Raw genomic sequence first — 24,046 nt, 5'->3', positions numbered from 1 at the left:
AAGTCATTGAAAAGTTGTTTGTTTTTGTAGCTAGAGCATAAAACAAAGGCTGTCCTGACTAATACACTTTAAAAAGGATGAAGGAATGCAGGAAGGGAAAGAAGGAAGAAGAGAGAGAGAGGGAAAAAAAGAGAAATGAAGACACTAGAAAAGACAAAATTACCATATTTTACGCAAATAGCGCACACCTTCTACATTTGTTTACCAATTGCACCCTCCCCCCACAAGGTATTTTGTAAGCACAGGTATACCAATTTTTTTACATATTGCTTTGAAAAAAAAATTAGCATAGTGCATTTCCAAAAGTACCTTGGGGGCATGGTTAGCAAACAAAAGTAGAAGGGGTATCTTATTTGCATAAAAATACAATAAATATGTGCAGATGGTGCATAAATTAAAAGATTATAAAATATTGTTATATACAACTTCATAATAATTTAAAAAATCTTAAGTATAAATTCCTATAAAATTGAATTTGCTAAAATGGATTCAAGAAGAAATAGAAAACTTGAATAGTCCTATAACTGTTAGCAAATTAAATTAGTATTTAAAATTCTTCCTATACAGTATGTAAATGGCCCAGATGGTTTTCCTGGTTAGTTCTACCAAATATTTCTCATGCAGTTAATTAAAATTATGTAAAAACTCTATCAGGGATTATAAAAAGGAGATAATTTTATGAGCTAGAATAACCTTCCTTCTAAAACAAGAACACAAAAATTAGATGTAAATCATAATCATTAACATAGATATTATCCTCACCCTTTTACAGTTTTTTAACCTCATTTTATAATCCTTTGTCCCTACCTTAATCTATTTTACAACCACCAGCCTCTTTGATTTTTCTCAAATACTCTAAGCACACACCTGCCTTGGGTCATTTGCATTTATTGTTTCTCTAAACACTTTTCTCCCAGATAGCCTCTTTGATGGCTCCTTTATCTTTTCCGGTCTCGTTACAAATTCACCTCATTTATTCCTTCCTTTCCTGGCCTCTGTAAAAAACAGAAACCATTATTCCAATATTCCCTATCACTCTTCATGCTTTAGTTTTCTTTTTTACACTTTTCACATCACACATAGATTACTTCTGCATCTGTTTATTATGTCTCCTACCTCTAGAATGAGAGCAGAGATTTTTTTGTTTGTTTGTTTACAGCAATTAGCATAGTGTCTTGCAACTGGTGAAGGGTTATAACTTTCTGTTCAATAAACTGATAAAGGCAAAATAGTGGAAAAATCTTAGCATGACAAACTCAGCAATGTGTAAAAATATACAGTGTGATTCAGTTGGAGTTTTCTAAGAGTGTGTAAGTTTAGTTTACATTAGAAAAAACATATTTAAAATACAGATTCAAGGGAAAAAGCACAAGATTATTTCAAAAAGTGTACACAAATAGCATCTTAAAGAACTTTAAATGAAAGAGACCTTGTTTAACCAATAAACCAACAGCAAGCAGCACAGTTAACGGTACAATATGAAAAGTATTTCCTTTAATATCAGGAACAAAAAAAAGAGGCCTTTTCTCATTACTTCTACCCTCCTCACTGTTTTTACCCAAAACAGTAAGAAAATAAAAGGATAAATAAAAGGTACTAAAATTGCAAAAGGAAGATATAAAGCTCAAATTTTCCACAGGTGTTATGATAATCAACATAAGAAACTCAAAATAATCCACAAACTCAAAATGATTTATAAAATCAACAAAATAATTTAGCAAAATTTCTAGACACAAAGTCAGTTTTATAAAAATGCCAGTCAGGAACCCATGGAGTAATTTTGTGGAATCAGACAAACTATTTCTATACGGTTAAGTAAAAGGGCCGTGAACAGCCATGACATATGAGGAAGATGGACACACTGGAAGGATTTTCTTTACCACGTAACAAGACATACGAAAAGGCGATGTTGTTTTGTTTGGGCCTAGGGGTAGACAAATAGATTAATGGAATAGAACAGAAAATCCACAAACAGACCCACACTTCTTTGGAAACCTGATAATGACAAAGTGACATTGTAGGTCATTAGAGAAAAAATGGACTTATTGGTTAATGGTGCTGGAAACATGTATCAGTGAATAAATTGTCAGTCTCTTGTCAAACTAAATTGCCACCCTGACTTGTGGATCCCTTTTCCAAAACCCATACAGTGCTGACTTATCTTCTCTGTTGTCTTTCTACCATGGTCTTTTTTTCCTCTTGGTCTAGGGTTTTTTTTTTTTTTTTTTTTGGTGCAGTTTGTAGGGAGAACAAATGTAAAGCCTTGTGTTTACTCCACAAATATTTACGTGGCAGTAAATTAACAATATTTCTCATTATGTTTTTTAAAAAGACAAATGATAATGTGCCCGAGAATGCATTGAAAAGAAAGTCTCATAATTCCTTTAATATTTGCTTTCATGTTAAAGCTGAAGGCATATGTTATTTCATTTGAAAGGGTACCAAATACTGAATATGAGAAATTCTTCTCTGAGTGTATAGGTAGTGTCTATAACATACAAATTCTGTGCTCAATATTTGAGCTGTCAGCTCTGTTTCAGAGTTAATGGTCTTATTCTCATAAAATGTAGTATTGAAAATGCTTCCCATGCCAAGTAATCTTTATTGTTTTTATAAAGATTTTCTTAAGAAAGGTATTTTGCTGGTGCCAGCACTTCATTTATTCAGTTTATTCTGTCATTTAATAGAGTGCTTTCTCATGTACTAAAAAAAAAATAGTAAGTTAAAAAACAGTAAAATCAGGATAATGGTTGGTGGCAGAATCCTCAGTCTTAATGAGAGATTGTTGGGAGCATATCCTGGGCCCAGGGGCATGGTTGCTATGGTGACCCTGCTGCTTTGCCAAGGCTGCTTCTCACTGTGGGTGGAAAGAAGCTCCCCTGCCAGCAACTACGTGGGATCCTGGCAGCTGGAGAGAGTGCTGAAATGATGCCGCTGCTTCCCCAGATGGGAGTTCTGAGAGCCTTCTATTAAACCAGACCGGCAGCTCCGGCTCTCTGGAGGAGTGGTGCTAATGAGGATCCAGCCCATTGCAAGTACAAGTGCAGTATGTGTGCAGTGAGATTCTTAAAGTTTCTTACTTTCAATAAAGGATTCGAAGACTATCTGGGCTTAAAGGATTCCCTTCTGACCTGGCAGTAATAGAGGTTTAGAAGAATTTTTTATTTTTTAATAGAGGTAATATAATTCCAAGGGAATTAAATTATATTCAAATAGGAAGTTTTAAAAAAATTTCATTTAATTTGGAGATCTTAAATTCCTTTGGGAATATTAAGTCAGGTTCGTTAATTTGGGTTTACCCCAGTGTTGGAATTTAGCTCATGTTTTCCTAGATCTGAAAGGTGCTGCTCAGTTCAAGCTGTCATAGAGGGTGCAGTGCTGTCACAGTTTATCTGAATGCAGTGCTTGCAGACATACAGCCCAGGTAACGAGGCTTGCTTGTGCGGAGGCTAGTATTGGGCCATCCAAAGCACAATCGAGAAAATTCCAAGTAAGTTGAAACTGACTCTGAATAAAGTGATAGAATTAATCAGAAGACCTCAACGGTGGTTTTGGTGATCGCTCATGGGCTACCTTACGGTTTTATTTGCTCCTGAGCTGCCATTCTGATTTTGCCTTTAAGCTCTTGGATCCAACATAATTCCTACCTATGAATTTGGTTTTCGAACCCTTTTATTTATACTTGAACTGCTTCCATACTGAAGAATTGTGCTGAACATGTTGAACGAAGTGTCGGACATCTTGTTCATGACACCTCAGCTTGTCTGCAGTAGAAATCTCCACTCCCATAGCAAATGCTTTGAGCACATCAGAGGAGAGGAATCACAGAGGAACAGGATTTAAAATCATGGGGTTGGTTGGGGCACTTGCCAAAATCAGGGGTAGCTGTTCTTGGGGTTGGTACCAATTTTATTGACTTTTTAATAACCACTGAGATGGGAATTTTAGAACACCAAGAGACAGACAAGAGTCCAAAGGTTTTTCTGCCACCGTGTTAATCTCCATCCCAAACTGTATTCAATGACATTCAAATACTCCACACACTGGTCTCAGCTGGTAGAATTCTTCTTATTCTATGAGACTTCAAGCTGTTCTAGCCTTTTCTGATCCCCCACGTTTTGAACGTGCGTATGTGTGTGTCATGGGAAGGAGCATTTGAGAAACAATTTTGCCTGTGATCAAGCAACAGTTAGAGAGGTGTTCAGACTCCTTTCATACCTGTTTTGGGGCTGATGAGATGAGCCATGATTCTATTAAGAAGGCCAGTTCTACGGGCAATATTAAAATCGCAGACTAGCCCAATCTGTGAATATAAAGTTACTTTGTACTCCGATGTAGCACGTTTTGGATGTCTCCTATGTTGCCATAGAGGTATATGCTTTCAAGATAAAATGCACAGCAATCTTCCTATGACTTACTTGAGTACAATAAATAGCAATCTATTTCCTAATCTTATTGGTTATTTGATCCTGACGAAAGAGGAAATGTCATTAATTGTGAGGAGTGGTTGGGGCGATCCAGTATTACAAAAGGGGATTTGAACAAGAATTTCTAAAAGGAGAAAAGTAGAGGAAATGGGAAGACTTTATAATGAGGATGTGTGTGTGGGAGAAATGAGGAATATAGTGGGTGGATTTGAAACTGAGATCATCCTAGATGGTTCCCTTAGCCCTAGTCAGCCCTCTTCCCTGTATGCCTTTATCAGCAATGACTGGCATATAGTATCTCCTCCATATTTCTTATTGAAAAAGTTGTATACTTAAGCATTTCTAGTTAATCTCTTCAAAGAAGATATCTAGCGGTCACCAAGAAAATTTATTTTGAACAATAACAACCGTGGTTTTGTGATATTTAATTTCCCCAAAGTGCTTAAAGCTGTTTTTTCTTTTTGGAAATGAAAGACTGAAGTGACAAAATTTCAGAGGGCAAAAATGACTGGGTCAAAGAATTTTTGACAACCCTATTACAACAGAATAATAGTTTATATAACAGTTAAAATGATAACTAATAATAATAGCTAATTTACATCAGGTATGTTGGCACTACTTTAGGTACTAACTCATTTAATCTTCAAACAATTTTTTTGAGGGAAGTTATCTTATTGTCACCTTTTCTACACAGGATAAAAAGAATATATTTGCCAAAGAACAGAGAGTGGTGGAGCCCAAATTCTAACCTGCCCTGCTTTCTCTTTTCTACCATGCCAATGTCTTTTTTTCCATCTCTCTTTCTTTTTTTTTTAAATTGTGCTTTAGGTGAGGGTTTACGGAGCAAATTAGTTTCTCATTAAACAATTAATACACATATCAGTTTGTGACATTGGTTGCCAACCCTGTGACGTGTCAACACTCCACCCTTCTTGACCTTGGGTTCCCTATTTCCAATTGTCCAGCTTTCCTGTCCTATCCTTGCTCCTCAGCTGATGTGGCCAGTGCCTTTTTAACAGAAAACTCAGCAGGAAATAGTTTTTGCTGATTAATCACTATACAAATAATGTATATAAATTGTTATATACTGAATCAAGAATTAAAAAAGAATAATTTCCCTCAGTACAGGCAATGCATTCAGACCTTGTGTATTCCACTCTCTTTCGTTTTAAGGAATTGCAGGCCAAAGTTCACTAAATTGGTTTTACGACTAATAGGTTTCAACCTACTATTTGAAAAATACAGCTCCAGAGAGTTCACAAGATTAGATGTCACTGTATTCATGGAACATAAAATTTAGATTTGAAATAAAATTTAATCATGCGAAACTTGAGATAGATAACAAATTCAAGACAGAACTATCTGTATACATATGTCATGAAGGTTATTATAGGAAGTCTGGGTTGGAAGGAAGGATTTCTGTGGGTTAGGGTAGCAGAGGAAGCCACTGGTGGCAATAAGCATTCTTCCATCCACTGTGGAAAGAGGTCAGGGTGGTTTATGCTTACCAGATTATCTGTAGTGAAGTTGTTCACTAAAAAAAAAAAAAAAAAAATTTGGTAAATAAGCACAAGTAATCCTGTGCTTTCCTTGCTTACTGGGTCATCCACACGTCAGGGACTGTAAATTTGAAAAAAGGTGTTGACTCTTTAGGAAGGTGCTATGGGGTTGGGAGAGAGACAGATGCCAGCTACACTTAGAGACCGAATCTTTCATATGGTCAGAAAGTGTGAAATTTTTCACTACATATAACCTGGTAAGCAAAATAAGCACCGTGCTTACCTTGTTTATTGGATAATTCATGCCTAATTGAGGTACTTGATTTTTATAACCCACAGGGCTCCCTAGGACTTGATATATTTGGTCCACTGGATATTGTCTTTAAATTCAAACGTACTTTTCTATAGTGCTGAAGTTTAAAAAAATTTTTTTTTAATATTTAATTAACAAAAAAAATCTTAATTTCTAACCTTTTTCCTGTTGATTTTTTGCAGGGTGTTTCGAGTGCTGTATTAAATGCCTGGGAGGCATTCCCTACGCCTCTCTGATTGCCACCATCCTGCTCTATGCTGGGGTGGCCCTGTTCTGTGGCTGTGGTCATGAAGCACTTTCTGGATCTGTCACCATTCTGCAAACCTACTTCGAAATGGCAAGAACTCCCGGAGACACGCTGGACGTCTTCACCATGTAAGTCATCGTAGTATTTATCGTATTTTGAGGGTATATGTTTACACTGATGTGTGTTGAGTAAATAGGGGTATACAGTTAAGTGAAGTGATGTTGTAAAACCAGAACTCAAACCAAATCTGTTGCTCTCGAGTCAATTCCAACTCATAGTGACCCTGTAGGACAGAGTAGAGCTGCCCCATCCTGTTTCCAAGGAGTGGCTGGTGGATTCAAACTGCTGACCTTTTGGTTAGCTGCCAAGCTCTTAACCACTGTGATGTTATAGATTAAAAAAACAAAACAAAACAAAAAAACTCGGAGGATATACGTGAGTCAAAAGAGCATTGACCTTTACAATCCATGTAGGCACATAGCACAGGGTCAGAGGCGAATTTAACCTGGGCTTTTTTTTTTAGTCTGTGCTTTTTTTTTTTAGTTATCTGTAAAGATATATTCAGAACTCAGTTATTATTCAGTGGAATACTTATAATGCGCGCACATACACACACACCCACACAAAGTGATTCAGAGGAGGATGGGAATTGATTAACCACTCAATTAAGAAGTACTATTACGGTAAAAACATGGTCGCTAAATCTTAAGTATCAGGCTTTGTCAGTGACATTGAAAAATGGAAATTAAGAATCAATAGCAAGTTAAAAAAAACTATGACCTGAAAACGTCAAAGAATATCACTTCCCTTATATCTCCCAGCATAACTTCGTTTTAGAAATTAGTTCAGAAAAATTAGCATTATTCACAAAATTGAATTATTTAAGCATAGTAGGCAACTGATCAATATACATTAAATTAAGTACAAACATGCGTGTGTGTGTGTGTGTGTGTGTGTGTGTTATTTAATAGTTTTCCACATAAAACCAAGATCTGGCAGCTGCAATCAGTGCCTTAGATTCAAACAACATGGATTGATCCTTGAGCATTTATAAATGATACTCATCTTTTGGGACATAATTTAAGTATATGAAAATGCTTTAGATTGTTGGAGGTGAGTTTGAGGAGAGGCTTAAGAAAAAGATTGCAAGGATATATTTTAATGTGATAAAACTGGCATTTTCTTTTTAATTTTATCTCAGCCTACACTGGACAAAATTTTTTCACTGCGTATTATTTTAAGCTACCACAGATGTCCTTAACAGCTACAGATTCTCTATCCTCAGGCTACATCCAAATTTCTAAACTTGATTATAAAATGAGAAGTTCGTAGTTTGTAAGAAATTATAATCTTAATGAATAGACTAAGATATGTGTATATATCTGTCAGAAACCAATTATCAAGATATTCACTTGCTATTTAGATAACAAACTTTAATACATCACAGAGCTCTACTAAGGTTCTGAGGAAGTCATATGTGGAGATTTGGGTGAAAGATCAGAGATCATATGCTACATTTAGTATTTTTACCTTTGGTTTGTTACATTGGGTATTGAATGTGAAATAAGTAATGTATTTTTAGAATTGAAAGAATATAATCTTGACTGGAATAAAAGCAGGTGCCCAAATGATCTCTTTTCATATTTCAAATATCTAAAATTCCTTATACTAGGCCTTTTGGAGCTACCAAATGGATTAAAACTCTCCCCTTGGCAACAGTTCATGAAAACATAGAGGCAAGATGTGTACCATAAACTGCTTGGTACAATCAATTAATGCCAATTAATAAATTCAAAGATGACATAAAGGTTTAGCAGAGGCAGAGGTGCAGAACTGTCTTACAGGGGTATTGGAGGAATAGATAATGTAACAGGGAAGCACAGGGAGTAAAATAAGCTAAATAAAGAATACAGGAAAGTGAAAGATAGATTTTCAGGCAATACATCTTGCTTGGAAAAAAGCTATGTTTGGAAAAGTATACGTAAGAAAATTATTGCGGGGGGGGAAGACTTGTCATCCAACTTCAATAATTTACAGTCTACGTCTTTTGATAGCGCTCGTGTTTGATTCAATCAAATTAAGTATTCCCACATCAGATACTTATGAAGAAAAAAAAAGGCTTTTACTTGATATATAAAATGAAAAATAACACTAAGTGTCCAAGACCCCAGTCTGCCACCTGTGGACCTCAGGATCTGAAGAGTTACCCCCCGTCTCTCTATCTCAGGGATCCAAAGACCTCTGCTCCGTAGCTCCTTCCTCCTCTTCCCCTGCCTCTTCTTCCTCCTCTGCCTCTTCCTCCTCCTCTGCCTTTTTCCATCCTCTGCCTTCTCCTCTTCTTATTCTTTTTCTCTTCCTCCTCCCTCTTCTTCCTTCTCTTTTTCTCCCTTCTCCTGTCCTTCCTTCCTTCCCTTCTCCTGCCCCACCTCTTCATTGTCTCCCTCCTCTTAAGCAGATACACCTTCCCAACATGATCCATATCTCCACGTGTGCGGGGAGACATGTGAAGATCAAGCACACCGAAATATGGCTATCTCATTTCACCAATCGTCTCTCTAGCATGCGAAACCTACTTCTTCAAATGTACATTTTCAAATAATCCCCATTCTTACATAGTCTTCCTTTCAAACATGCAACTGTAAAAATCAACAGCTCTCACCAACGGGAGGTCACCTGAAGCCCAGCTCCTACATTGCAAGGTGAGGCCACCACTACATCATCCTTTCATATTCCATGTGAGGTTTGCAGGCCTCTGGAGAGAGAAAAGAGTGAATTCCTCAAAAATTTCGTGACCCATTGGGATTTTTTTTTTAGTATTAATATATCTCTCTTCATCTACTTGGCTTCCCAGAAAGCCTTTCATCCCTTATTCTGTTATTTTGGTTCCTTGGTTCCATGGTCATTTGTTGACTCCATACTGTTTTGATAATAAGTGTGTAGCTTAATCCACTGCCCCCATTAGAAGGTATTGTTATGCTCTAACCACAACATATGTTCTTTGCCATCACCAGGTAGACCCCCCACTCTGTCATATGGAGTCACTATGAGTTGGAATCGACTCGACGGTATACAACGATAACAACAATTTAAACAGCTCGCTGTTCTGCTGTGTGGAAAGGGGGACATTTTTTTCTGATTTGTGATTCTGACTTCCTTACCTCAGGGCACTTTGTCAAGATGTTATTGTGTTTTATGAATTTCACTTAAAAAGTAAGCAAGAAGTAAAGTAGATATTCTGCTATCACAAAGCATATTTATACAGGACAATGAAATATGAGAATTGATGATAAAATTAGATATCATAAAATGATCAAAGCACTAATTTTAATAAGTGACTTATCTTTTTGAATAACTCTCTTGAGGACTGAGCAAAGGAGAGCCTTCCTCATAAATTTACCCTCCCATGCTTTATTAAACAAAGATGGCATTTGGCTTATTGACAAATTGTAGTGAGGTTACAAAATCAAGTACCATTGATTTCCAGAGTGATTTTATTTTTTCAAAATTTTATAACTAGGTTCCTAACTCCCTGAGGGACCAAATTACTGGGCTGAGGGCTGTGGGGGCCATGGCCTCAGGAACATCTAGCTCAACTGAAATAACATAGTTTATAAAGAAAAATGTTCTACATCCTACTTTGGTGGGTAGTGTCTGGTGTCTTAAAAGCTTGTGAGGGGCTATCTAAGATACTCCACTGGTCTCAGCCCTTCAGGAGCAAGGGAGAATGAAGAAAACTAAAGACACAAGGAAAGATTAGTCCAAAGGACTAATGGACCACAACTACCACAACCTCCACCAGACTGAGGCCAGCACAACTAGATATGCCCGCTATCACCACCAGCTGCTCTGATAGAGATCACAATAAAGGGTCTTGGACAGAGCTGGAGAAAAATGTAGAACAAAATTATAACTCACAAAAGAAGATCAGACTTACTGGCCTGACAGAGACTGGAGAAACTCAGCCAGTGTGGCCCCCGGGCACCCTTTTAGCTCAGTAATGAAGTCACTCCCGAGGTTCACCCTTCAGCTAAAGATTAGAAAAAAGCCCCTAAAACAAAATGAGACTAAAGGGGCATACCAGACCAGGGGCAAGGACTAGGATGCAGGAGTGGACAGGAAAGCTGGTACTAGGGAACCCAAGGTCAAGAAGGGAGAGTGTTGACATGTCGTGGGGTTGTTGACCAGTGTCACAAAACAGTATGTGTACTGTTTAATGAGAAGCTAGTCTGTTCTGTAAACCTTCACCTAAAGTGTAATTAAAAAAACAAAACAAAACAAAAAAACTTTGACTATGATTTCAGGTCAATGCATGAAAAACTGAGTTAACTAGACAACATATTCTTTGTTACTTCATGCAAACGTTAAAAATCAGTCCCAGCCCACTTAAAACAAAAGCAGCCAGTAAGCTCAGGTAAAATAGATATATTGGTTTTGCTCTTAACTGTACTGCAGTGTGTGTAAGCCTCTAAATCTTTTTATAGTTCACATTTACTCCTTGGAGATAATGAAACAGTTATCAGTAACTAGTAGAGTATGAGTGAGAAGGGAAGTAAGATGATGCATTCATAGCAAACCAATATAAGGTTTCATAGGCTATGTTATGGGTTGAATTGTGCTCCCCAAAAGACTTGTTGAAGCCGTAACCCCTGATACCTGTGAATGTGACCTTATTTGGAAACTGGGTTTTTGCAGGTATAATTAGTTAAGATAATATGAGGTCATACTGGAGTAGGGTGAGCCCTTAATCCAGTATGACTGGTGCCCTCATGAAGTGACACAGACAGTCACAAGGGAAGAACACCCTGTGATGACAGAGGCAGAGATTGGAGGGATGCACCTACAAGCCAAGGGATGCCAAGGATTGGTGGTAACTCCAAAAACTAAGAGAAGGACGTGAAACAGATTCTACCCTTGAAATTTCTGAGAGAGCATGGCCCTGTTGATAACTTGATTTTGGACTTTTAGCATCCAGGACTGTGAGGAAATATATATATTTTTTGTTTAAAACCACCCAGTTGGTGGTACTTTGTTACAGCAGCTCTAGGAAACTGATACAGGCTGATAGAAATCACCAAAGTATGCGATTAAACCAGGCTGTTGAAGTCTTCTTAAAGGGCTTTTTGGAGATCAGATAAATCAGTATTGATTTGTGATTACTGGTTAGTATTGGAGAATCAAAAATAATTGCATATAGCTAGAGTTTTCATACAGCTAGCATAAAAAAAAAAAAGCATAAAACCATACTGAATTCCTTGATTCTAAAATAATAATCAAACAGTGTACATCTCATTAGGCAATAATTCCATCAGGCTAGTAGTCCTCAAATGAATGTTTAAAGAAACCCTACTGACTTAAAGCCATCAACTACCACCACAACAAAGCTAATACTGAGCCATGAGTAATTTAGAGAGACAATGTAATGTGGTGATAAGAACATGAAATCCTGAAATTAAACTCCGTGGTTTTGTTCCTTATTGGCTGTCCCCCTTTTTAGCTATCTTACCATGCACTAATTACTTAACCTCTCTGCCTTAGTTCCTCATCATAAAATGGAGATACTAATGGTTATTATAGGGCTTAAATGCCTTGACATCCTAAAACAATTACAACAGTGCTGGCCCATACTAAGCACAAAGCAACAGTTTACTATCATGGTGATAGCTTCCCTGTAACTCTCAGAATTCTAACATTCCATATTATGCTTCATTGAGTCTCTTTGTCCTTGACCACATCCTACTCACCACAATACTCTTACTGATTAACAGTTGGTACTGTTTGTCTAGGGTAGAGATTTCAGCTGATGTCAGCTGATGTAAGTATCTGGATAGATTTCAGAATCAATTAGAATTCAAAGATCTAACTTCTAATCTCTTTTCTAACACTCAGGAAAAAAGTAATTTTAGAATAAAATATTTACACATAACATCATGACTTCATTCAAATAATATTTGAAAGGTTATCAGATAGAAAGATACTTTCTTTGTTGTTTATGGTTCAAAGAGGGAGACGTGGACCAATGTATGCCAGTTTATAGAAAAAAGAATTTGGCTCAATATAAAGAACTTTCCAAAAGTCAGAACTTTTTAAAGAGTACAAGGGCTGCCTTGTAAGGTATTGATTTGCCTGTCAATAAGGTGTTTAGGCAAGGCTGGTGATGAACTTCCAGTTCTGAGATGCATGAAATTCTATGGTATATTTCTAAACCTTAGTCCTTTTTATTCAAGAACAACAATCTTAGTGTAATTATCCTCCATTTTCTTAACTGGGTTATTGTGACGATCAAGTATGAGAATATATTTAAAACTCTTTGACTGCATTGAACTTCTAAAGTGTTTTGTTTTCAAATACATAGATTATCTTTTTCAGGTTAACCATTTCTCTGATTAGTCTTTTATGGAATTCATTCATTTAGCAAAAAATTATTAAGTTACTTCTATATGCCTATCACTGTGACAATCCTTAGGGATACTGAGTAGAACAACACAGATTCCTTATCCGTAAGGATTGGCATAAAAAGATATGGGAGAAAACTGGAATCTACATCAGACTAAGGGGGAATGAATCAGGGAATGGGTTATCCAAATAAAGTGAATAGAGAAACTACAATAATTAATATCATATTGGCACAGACATAGAAATACTGCATTGGCACAAACAGAAAAAAAAAATTGTCTTAGGCTGGGTTTTCTAGGGGAGCAAAACCAGTGAAGCGTGTATGTATACAGAGAGAGAGACAGAAAGAGAGGGACAGATTTATTTCAAGGAAATGGCTCACGCAATTGTGGAGGCTGGCAAGTCCCAAATCCATGGGGTCAGGTGTCAGGCTGGAGGCTTCTCCAGACTCATGTGGTTGTAGGGGCTGATGAACCCCAAATCAGTAGGTCAGGTGAAAGGCTGCTGGCTCACAGGGTCACAGGAGCTGGAGAACCCCAAGATCTGCAGGTCAGTTGAAATGCTGCTGACTCACGTGCCAAGAACAGAAGTCAGAGGATGATCGAGCAGGTGCAAGCTTTGCCAGAACATCCATATATATTGTATGAAGGCTACACCCTCAAGGAAACTCCTCTACGTCACATCATAAAATGGAGGATAATTACATAATACTGAGATTATGGCCTAGCCAATTGACACATAACGTTAATCATGACATACATCAAATGGAACAGAAGAAAGGAGGTAAGAGACCCAAGTACATATAAGTACATATAAAATAATATCTGTGCTTCATATATTCACCCAAAAGTTTCAGAGATTACTTGTAAAAGCCAGAAGAAAATTTAGATTAAGATTTAATTTATCTTGAGGTAAGTAGTGTATGAACAATATAAGAAATCATTAAGGAAAATATTTCTGTGTTTGACATCATGTAAGTTAGAGTTTTACTCCTAAAAGTATTATAAAAAACATTAAAAGGTACATAAGAAACTGAGAAATACTTCCATGTTTCCTTGCCTAATATTTACTAATTTTAATAAAGAACAGATAAGTCACTTTCAAAAACATACACATTCTAGAGGAAAAATTGGAAAAATATAAGGCTGGGCATTTTATAAAAGTAACACAAATTTTAAATAGCTTATGTATTTTTATGTATATTTGTATATATATGTATATTATATTTGGTTTTATAATATATATTTGTGTGTCTGTGAATGTATATATATATACCATTACAGCAAATCAATTTAAAGTATGATACCATTATTTCACTATCAATTTATCAAAACAAATTTAAATGATAATATTGTAGTACCTGGTTTGAAGAAACAACAGCAAAAAAATAGGTTCTGCTGTTCTTTATAAATGTGTTTGTATATTGTCACAAACTTTCTAGGCACCATTTTGACATTGTAGTTTTCAGGTACTGTTGAGTCGCTTACAACTCATAGCAAGCAACCCTACATACAACAAAATGAAACACTGCCCAGTCCTACACCACCCTCATAATCGTTGCTATGCTTGAGCCCACTGTTGCAGCCACTGTGTCAATCCATCTCATTGAGGGTCTTCCTCTTTTCTGCTGACACTCTACTTCACCAAGCCTGATGTCCTTCTCCAGGGACTGATCCCTCCTGATAACATGCCCAAAGTGTGTGAGACCAAGTCTTGCCGTCCTTGCTTCTAAGAAGCATTCTGGCTGTATTTTTTCCAAAACAGATTTGTTTGTTCTTCTGATAGTCTGTGGTATGTTCCATATTCTTCACCAACACCATAATTAAAAGGTGCCAATTCTTTGGTCTTCATCATTCTATGTCCAGGTTTCTCATCCATATGAGGTGATTGACAGCACCATGGCTTGAGTCAGGCACACTTTAGTCTTTAAGGTGATATCTTTGCCTTTTCAACACTTTGAAGAGGTCTTTTGCAGCAGATTTGCCCAACGCAATGAGTCTTTTTGTTTCTTGACTGCTGCTTCCATGGGCGTTGACCGTGAATCCAAGTAAAATGAAATCCTTGACAACTTCAGTCTTTTCGCCATTTATCATGAGGTTCCTTATTGGTCCAGTTGTGAGGATTTTTGTTTACTTTCTAATGAGGTGTAATCCATACTGAAAGCTGTAGTCTTTGATCTTCATCAGTAAGTGCTTCAAGTTTTTTTCACTTTCAGCAAGCGGAGTTCTGTGATCTGCATAACACAGGTTATTAATGAGTCTTCCTCCAATCCTGATGCCCCATTCTTGTTCATATAGTCCAGCTTCTCAGATTATTTGCTTAGCATACATGCTGGAAAGGATGCAACCCTGATGCACAACTTTGTTCTTCTGTTCGAATGACTGCCTCTTGGCCTATGTACAGATGTCGAATGAGCACAATTAAGTTTTCTGGAATTCCAAGTCTTCGCAACGTTTTCCATGATTTGTTATGATCCATACAGTTAAAAGCCTTTGCATACTCAATAAAACACAGGTAAAAATCTTTCTGGTGTTCTCAGCTTTCAGCCAGTATCCACTTGACATCAGCAAAGATATCCCTCCTTCCACATGCTCTTCTGAATCTGACTTGAATTTCTGGCAGTTACTTGTTGATATACTGTTGCAACGGCTTTTGAATGATCTTCAGCAAAATATTACTTGTGTGTAATATTAATTTTATTGCTTGATAATTTCCACATTCTGCTGGATCGTCCTTCTTTTAAATGAGCACAAGTGTATATCTCTTCTAGTTGGTTGCCTAGGTAGCTATCTTCCAAATTTCTTGGCATAGACAAGTGAGCACTTCCAGCTCGACATCCATTTGTTGAAACATCTCAGTTGGTATTCATCAATTTCTGGTGCCTTGTTTTTTGCCAGTTCCTTCAGTACAGCTTGGACTTCTTCTTTCCGTACCATTGGTTATTCATCATACGCTACTTCCTGAAATGTCTGAACATCAACCAATTCTTTTTTGTACGGTGACTGTGTATTCCCTTCCATCTTCTTTTGCCAATAGAAACCTTCATAATTACAACTCCTGGCTTGAATTTTTTCTTCAGTTCTTTCAGCTTGAAAAATGCCAAACATGTTCTTCCCTTGTGTTTTTTAACTCCAGGTCTTTTCACATGTCATTATAATACTTTACTTTGTCTCCTCAAGCCACTCTTTGAAATCTTCTGTCCAGCTCTTTCACTTCATCATCTCTTCCATTCACTTTAGCTACTCAACATGCAAAAACAAGTTTCAGCATCTCATCTGACATCCATTTTGGTCTTTTTTTTCTTTCCTGTCATTCCATCATAAAAACAGGAAAGGAAGCAAATAACCCAAATAAGAAATGACATGGGCAATATCACAACAGAACCAACTGAAATTAAAAGAATTGTAACAGAATACTATGAAAAATTATACTCTAACAAATTTGAAAACTTAGAGGAAATAGACAAATTTCTAGAGAATCACTACCTTCCTAAACTAACACAAACAGAGGTGGAGCAACTAATTAAACTTATAACAAAAGACGAAATTGAAAAGGTAATTTAAAAAAACTCCCAACAAAAAAAGCCCTGGCACTGATGGCTTCAGTGGAGAATTCTACAAAACTTTCAGAGAAGAGTTAACACTACTACTACTAAAGGTATTTCAGAGCATAGAAAATGATGGCATACTCCCAAACTCATTCTATGAAGCCAAAATAACCCTGATATCAAAACCAGGTAAAGACACTACAAAAAAAAGGAAATTACAGACTGATATCCCTCATACCATCCTTTCGGTTAGCAATGGAATGCTTAGCCCAGAGCTATTGAAAAAAAAAGAATTAACTCTATCAATTCTGGCTATGCACTTTTTTTTTTTTTTTTTAATTTTCCAAGTGCATTTTTATTTTAGCCATGTAGATTTGTTTTTTCCCTCTACTGGGCACTCAGTTGTAAGAAACGGAAGTCAGTTCCATGTAATATCCATTAGTGGCTTGTCAAAATTCTAATTTACCTATAATACCATTTTTTTTCATTATTGACATTATCATCAGCAGTAAATATTAGTGCTGTTTTATACTAAGTATGAAATAAAACATAATTGCCATTGACTTTTTAAAAATGACAAAAAATATGAGCGTCTATCATTTTATGTAGAAGTAGTGTATCATTAACCATAAAGCTCTTTCTCTTTTAGTACAGCTTTTAAAAATGCACTGCTCTCTAAATCTTTGTATCTGCTATTTTGTCATAATTAGAGAATTTTTTTTATTGTACTTTAGATAAAAGTTTACAGAACAAACTAGGTTCTCATTAAACAATTAGTACACATATTGTTTTGTGACATTGGTTACCAACCCCATGGCATGTCAACACTCTCCTTTCTTAACCTTGGGTTCCCATAGCAGTTTTCCTGTCCTCTCCTGCCTTCTAGTCCTTGCCCCTGGGCTGGTGTGCCCTTTTAGTCTTGTTTTGTTTTATGGGCCTGTCTAATCTTTGGGTGAAGGGTGAGCCTCAAGAGTGACTTCATTACTGAGCCAAGAGAGTGTCTGGGGGCCATACTCTCAGGGTTTCTCCAGTGTGTGTAAGACTAGTAAGTCTGGTCTTTTTTCATGAGTTAAATTTTGTTCTACGATTTTGTCCAGCTCTGTCCGGGACCCTCTATTGTGATAATTAGAGAAATTTTTGAAAATTATATATTCTACTTATCAAATGAATTTAAGCCCACTCCTTGAAAGTATACAATTCACTACTTATTCAAGTCTAAGTGTAAACCAAGGAAGAGGCATGCTGGAAAGGAAGAGAAAGAAATCTGCAAACATGAAACTTCTAAATCTCTGGTCAAGAAATATTGGAAGTGACAGGCCAAAGTTTAAATGTCAACATCAAGCGTGTAAAGCACCAATGGTTTTAAATCCAGCCTCCGCTCTGAACATATGTATTCTATAGCTTTCAGACCAAAGAAACCATGAGCACCTGAGAATTCAATTCTACAGACCAGCAGTGAAGAAAAAAAAAAAAAAACCCACTGCCATCCAGTCGATTCCGACTCATAGCGACCTTAGAGGACAGAGTAGAACTGCCGGATAGAGTTTCCAAGGAGCCTCTGGCATTCAGACTGCCGACCTCTTGGTTAGCAGCCGTAGCACTTAACCACTGGGCCACCAGAGTTTCCCAGCAGTAAAGAGGTATTGAAATAAACCACTTTGTCTTTTCTCCCCCAGGATTGACATCTTTAAGTACGTGATCTACGGCATTGCAGCTGCATTTTTTGTGTACGGCATTTTGCTGATGGTGGAGGGTTTCTTCACAACCGGTGCCATCAAGGATCTCTATGGAGATTTCAAAATCACCACGTGTGGCAGATGTGTGAGCGCCTGGGTATGTTACTCCTCCACGTTTAGGGCTTAATATGGGTGTATTTTAGCACACAGGTGGTTGCCATTCATCTGCTAATCATATTTTTTTTAACATAGTCACGTTCCGTCTTGTGATGGCTATCTTAAACCTTGATAATATTGTTTTCTGAATTAAGATTATTCCTTGTGAAAATTCACTGCCAAATTCTCAAGTCATATGCAACAAAGCTAGTTTTGTTTCTGGGGGGAGCGAAACTGTTGATTGATTTATGATTAGGTTCCCCCCCGCCCCCGCCCAAGGCTTTAGTGTTCCCATACGATATTTACAGTAACAGAAAAATCTATTTGCAAGTTATAAGGAAGACATGTGTCTCCCCCTTTCACAACTGAAATACATTTTTTTCTATTTTACTGTAAATATGAGGTTAATTATATCATGCAGTTTCTGTTCCTATAGACACAGACAAGCACTGCATTAAATTAGGTTTCAAATCTTTATTGATACGATATTTAATGATAGTTCAATCTTGCAGTCATACTCCAGAACTAATCTAGACAATGCATGTGTGTACACACACACACACACACACACACACGAATGATGAAAATTAAAGAGTAATATAATTGGAAATACTTGTGAATTTTCTGTGGAATCAATTTCCTCTAATGAAAGGTTGGACTTTCCATCTCTGACTAGCAGTTTTTTTTTTTTTCTTTTTCTCATGTTAAATAAGAACATGTGTTGAATTACTGCATATAATTCATAGTAAGTTGTCTTTAATAAAGGATGGTATAAATTATTTGAGTCTTACAGAAAAGTAAAATAGATACCAACAAACTTTTTTTTTTTTACCAGCTTGAAATAAGTTCTATTATGTTACTTACATTGGTAGTGATAATAATCTGGTAAGATAGCGTAGCTGTGTTGTGTATTTCTGTTTGTTTCTGGGATAATTTCTTGTAAAACTCGTTATTTCTGTTTTCGGACAATGCTTACTGTAATACTCAAAAGAGTCAAACACGTATAAGTGTGAGCAAAATGAGAATTTCAATAATGTGATTAAGGAGCTTTAAACTGGGCCTTGCCACCTAAATTTTTAGGATTAAAGATACCACATTAATGGCCTGGAGGAAGATAAGATATACAAAGATCACATATAAATTCAAAAAATAAAAAGTAAGTGTGATAATTCTCGAGCCCAACTCATGGCGACTCCATGTGCGTCAGGGTAGTTGGGTTTGACTTGAGAGCAACGTAGTTTAAGCGTATTTATACCATCAGAGAGTAACCACTTGGCAGGAAGGGTGCAGTCAATTACGTTTCGGTCAGAATTGTAAAATTATTTCACAGGATTTTATGAGGAAGCAAAAAAATCACAGAAGAAAATGTACATCAATGTATAATTATCTACCTGCCATTCAAGTATCTTAAAGAAATCTAAAATAAAAATGCTTAAAGCAAAAACATGAGCCACGGTTTTGCCTGTAACGATTGTGTCACCAGTCCCACCAAACAGACCAGAAGGGTGGTGGCAGCAGCTGAGTGGGCTCTTCCAGAGGTGACCCAGCAGGGAGTCAGCCCCCCAAGATGCCCGTACCCACCCAGGGAAGGAGCGGAGCTGAGGCAGAAGCAGTAGCTGGATTCTCAGTCATTTTACACTGGCGGCGATGCCTGGCTGAGGCCACGGAGACAGGCCCTGGCTACCTCAGTACCGCTTGCATGAAAGGGACCCACTCCCTGGCCGGAGAAGAAAATAGTGTGGCTGCTTCCACCCCACCCCACCTGCTCCCAGCTTGCTTATCACTGAATCAGAAGGGGAAAAGAAAGTTTTATCTCCCACATTCTCCAGCCACTTACTGTCCTTTCTTTCCTATTCCCAATCTGTCTTTGTTGTTGCTTTGCTTTTTTTTTTTTTTTTTTTAATTTTTAAGGCCTATAGTCAGAATTGACTTGACGTCAGTGAGTTTGGTTTTGGGGTGGGATAGTCCATTTTTTAGTCCACCAGGCGTTCCTTGGAAACTCTGTGGGCAGTTCTACTCTGTTCTGTAGGGTCGCTATGAGTCGGAATCCACTTGATGGGAACGGGTTTGTTTGTTTGATTTTTAGTACTGTGTCTTGGAAACCCTGGTAGCAGTAGTGGTTAAGAGCTAGGGCTGCTAACCAAAATGTTCGTACTTTGAACCACCAGCCAATCCTTGGAAACCCTATGGGGCAATTCTACTCCGTCCTATAGGCTCGCTAGGAGTCAGAATCCACTTGACTGCAATGGGGTGGGAGGTTTGTACAGTCTATCTTAGTTCCCCTCTGGCGTAGGCTGCTAACCAAAAGGTCCGGGTTTCAAACCCAGCAGTCGCTCAGCAGGAGGAAGATGTGGCAGTCAACTTTCTAAAGATTTATGGCCATGGAAATCCGACAGGGCAGTTCTACCCTGTCCTAGAGGGTCGCTGAGTCGGAATCCACTCCATGGCAACGGGGTTTCTTTTTTTTTTTGGTTTGATCTTACCTTCAGTTAGTTCACCTGTTAGCCTGGTTTTTTTTGTTTGTTTGTTTTTGTTGTTCATTTTTTCTGTCTTTCTTAGGTTTAAAAATGTCTGTGCTTTTGAAGTTAGATTCAATGCATTTCTGTTTGGAGTCCTGAATAATATTAAAGGATGGAGTAAAAAAACTTCTCAGTTTTTTGTTGTTTTTTTTTTTGCAACAACCATATTACCTGAAATGGAGTCCTGGTGGGTGGTTAAGCTTTTGGCTGCTAACCAAAACATCGGCAGTTTGAATCCACCAGCTTCTCCTTGGAAACCCTGTGGGACAATTCTACTCTGACCTATAGGATCGCTATGAGTTGGAATCTACTCAGTGGCACTGGGTTTGGTTTTGGTTTATATGCGATGAAAGCCTTCCTGAATTAGTACTAAAAAACTTGCTATTCTAATTGTGTTTCTCTATGCTGCATAATAAATAAATGGCTACTACTTGAACCTAGATCAGCACAAAGGCAATTAATTTTAAAGCAGCATTGCATTACTGGAGACATTAATCAGTATTGTCTTTACTTAATGAACGCTCTTGAAAGAGTAACTTAATATGTGCGATGTGTTTTCTCTCATGCAGTATCAAGACCGAGTTCATTTCTGAATTTTAATACTATTCTTCAAAATCCAGAATGTGATGCACATAAAACACAGAAGCGTAATATTAATATTTGAGTGTGTGTGCGTGAAAATCATTATTCACAACTTTACAAATACATCATAAGGAAAGAAGTTAATCAAACTAAGAAACAAAATTTATTTACATGAGGTATGAAATGTCACCTAATTGAATACAAGTCAGGCACATGTTATTGAATATATTAATTTATTATATTTAATGAATGTAGAAATATTTATTTCTCTCGACTATTTTTCCCATTGAATTTTAAACCAAAAAACATGTATCTTGTTGCAACTGGGGAGGCATTTAACACATCATGTTTTTAAATTTTGGTTTTTTGTAGTGCCCCTCATTCATTTTTTTTCTCTATACCTTAGTATTTCCCATTGTTATTGTGACAGTGGATCTCAGAGTTTATCTATACTTGTTCTGACACTTTAGATTCTAATCCCCATACTTTGGAAGTAATGGATTTCTTAAAGTTACTACACTCTGTGGAAATTGTTGTTAGCTGCCCCCTGACTCGTGGTGACCCCATGCACAATGCAAGAAAATGTTGTCAGGTCCTGCACCATACTTATGATCTCCTTGGGAATTAGTTACACTTGTTTTTTATAAATCTACTTGCTCTAAGAGTCAAAAAAAGTCGTCAATAAAGAAATAAGAAAAAATATATAAGATTATATAAGAAAAAATAAATCAGACACGATTTTCAAAGCTATCATATTAAATGGTTACTGTTATCTCCATTTTACAATGAAAGAAACATATGCTATTTGTTTTTTAATGCCCTTGCATTTATCCTCAGATGTTTGTAGATTTTGATCAAAGCATATTAAACTAATATTTATAAGACACACTATAATTACCTTTAAATCTATTTTGTGTGTTGTAACTCACAGCTTATTTTCATAGATTAAAATCATCTTTTAATACTAGTAATAAGTGCAGTAATAATAACGAGAAAAATTTGTGAGGCGCTTCTTGTTGTTAGTAGCTGCTGTTAAGTCAGCCCCCAACTCATGGCAACCACGTGCGCCACAGGATCAGACTATTGCGATTGATAAAGTTCACAGAGGCTGATTTTCAGAAGTAGATTTCCAGGCTTTTCTTTCTAGTCTGTCTTAATCTGGAAGCTCCCCAGAAAGCTATTCAACATCATAGCAATATGCAAGCCTCCACTAACAGACAGTTGGTTGCTGCGCTTGAGATGTATTGGCAGGGAATTCAATGTATGTCCATTGTTTTGTGCCTTGTAAAACAGAAGGATGTTTAATTTTCAAAATAACAATGTGAAGTGGATACTAGTATTATACTTATTTTACAGAGGAAGAAACTACTGCCTATAGAAAAAGAGTGATGTGTCCTGGGTCACACTGAGTGGTGGAGCCAGTTCTGAATTCAAGCATCTGACAATAAGTGCTTGAATTCAAGCCCCTAAGCTCATGAACAGAATTTGATTGATAATTTTATGGCATATTTGGGCTAATTTATTAGGATAATTATCTGTTTGTGACCACTATTCGCCTGTCAGTTTATTGCTCTGATGCTGTAAACTATGCCACTGGTATTTCAAATACCAGCAGGGTCACCCATGGTACACAGGTTTCAACTGAGCTTCCAGACTAAGACAGACTAGGAAGATGAACATGGCAGTCTACTTCTGAAAAACTGACCAGTGAAAACCATATGAATAGCAGCAGAACACTGTCTGATATACTGCGGAAAGATGAGCCGCTCAGGTTGGAAGGCACTCAAAATATGACTGGGGAAGAGCTGCCTCCTCAAAGGAGAAAAACAAACCAAACCCATTAATAATTGGAACATGGAATGTATGAAGTATGAATCTAGGAAAAATTGGAAATCATCAAAAATGAAATGGAATGTGTAAACATCAATTGATATCCTAGACATTAATGAGCTAAATGGACTGGTATTGGCCATTCTGAACCAGACAATCATATGGGCTACTATGCTGGGAATGACAACTTGAAGAGGAATGGCGTTGCATTCATTGTCAAAAAGAACATTTTGAGATCTATCCTGCAGTACAAGGTTGCCAATGACAGGATAATATCCATAGGCTTACAAGGAAGACCAGTTACTATGACTTATTCAAATTTATGCACCAACCACTAATTCCAAAGATGAAGAAATTGAAGGTTTTTACCAACTTCTGCAGTCTGAAATTGATCAAACATGCAATCAAGATGCATTGATAATTACTGGTGATTGGAATGCAAAAGTTGGAAACAAAGAAGTAGAATCAGTTGTTGGACGATATGGCATCAGTATTAGAAATGATGCTGGAGATCTCATAACAGAATTTTGCAAGACCAATGCCCTACTTATTGGAAATACTTTTTTTCAACAACAAAAATGACGACTATACATGTGGACCTTGCCAGATGGAATACACAGGAATCAAATCAACTATAGGACAAGCTCAGTATTACCAGTCAGAACAAGGCCAGGGGCCAACTGTGGATCACAGCATCAGTTGCTTATATGCAAGTTCAAGTTGAAACTGAAGAAAATTAAAGCAAGTCCAGGAGAGCCAAAGTGCAACCTTGAGTATATCCCACCTGAATTTAGAGACCACCTCAAGAATAGTTTTGACTCATTAAACAGTAATGACAAAATACCAGGCAAGTACTG

At 37.1% G+C, this 24,046-nt stretch overlaps 1 protein-coding gene across 2 annotated transcripts in view; it reads left to right on the top strand.

The window, feature by feature from the left end:
- GPM6A (glycoprotein M6A) overlaps positions 1-24,046 on the top strand; it is a 387,900-nt gene that overhangs the window by 324,871 nt on the left and 38,983 nt on the right. For both annotated transcript variants that reach the window (XM_049864673.1, XM_049864672.1), the window contains 2 exons: positions 6,422-6,614; positions 18,103-18,259. In XM_049864673.1, the coding sequence (XP_049720630.1) occupies positions 6,422-6,614; positions 18,103-18,259 (350 nt within the window). The remainder of the gene's footprint in view (positions 1-6,421; positions 6,615-18,102; positions 18,260-24,046) is intronic.

Source organism: Elephas maximus, chromosome 21 (genome assembly GCF_024166365.1).
Source record: "Elephas maximus indicus isolate mEleMax1 chromosome 21, mEleMax1 primary haplotype, whole genome shotgun sequence".
Classification (NCBI taxonomy): Eukaryota; Metazoa; Chordata; class Mammalia; order Proboscidea; family Elephantidae; genus Elephas; species Elephas maximus.
This window is presented reverse-complemented; position numbering and strand designations above follow the sequence as displayed.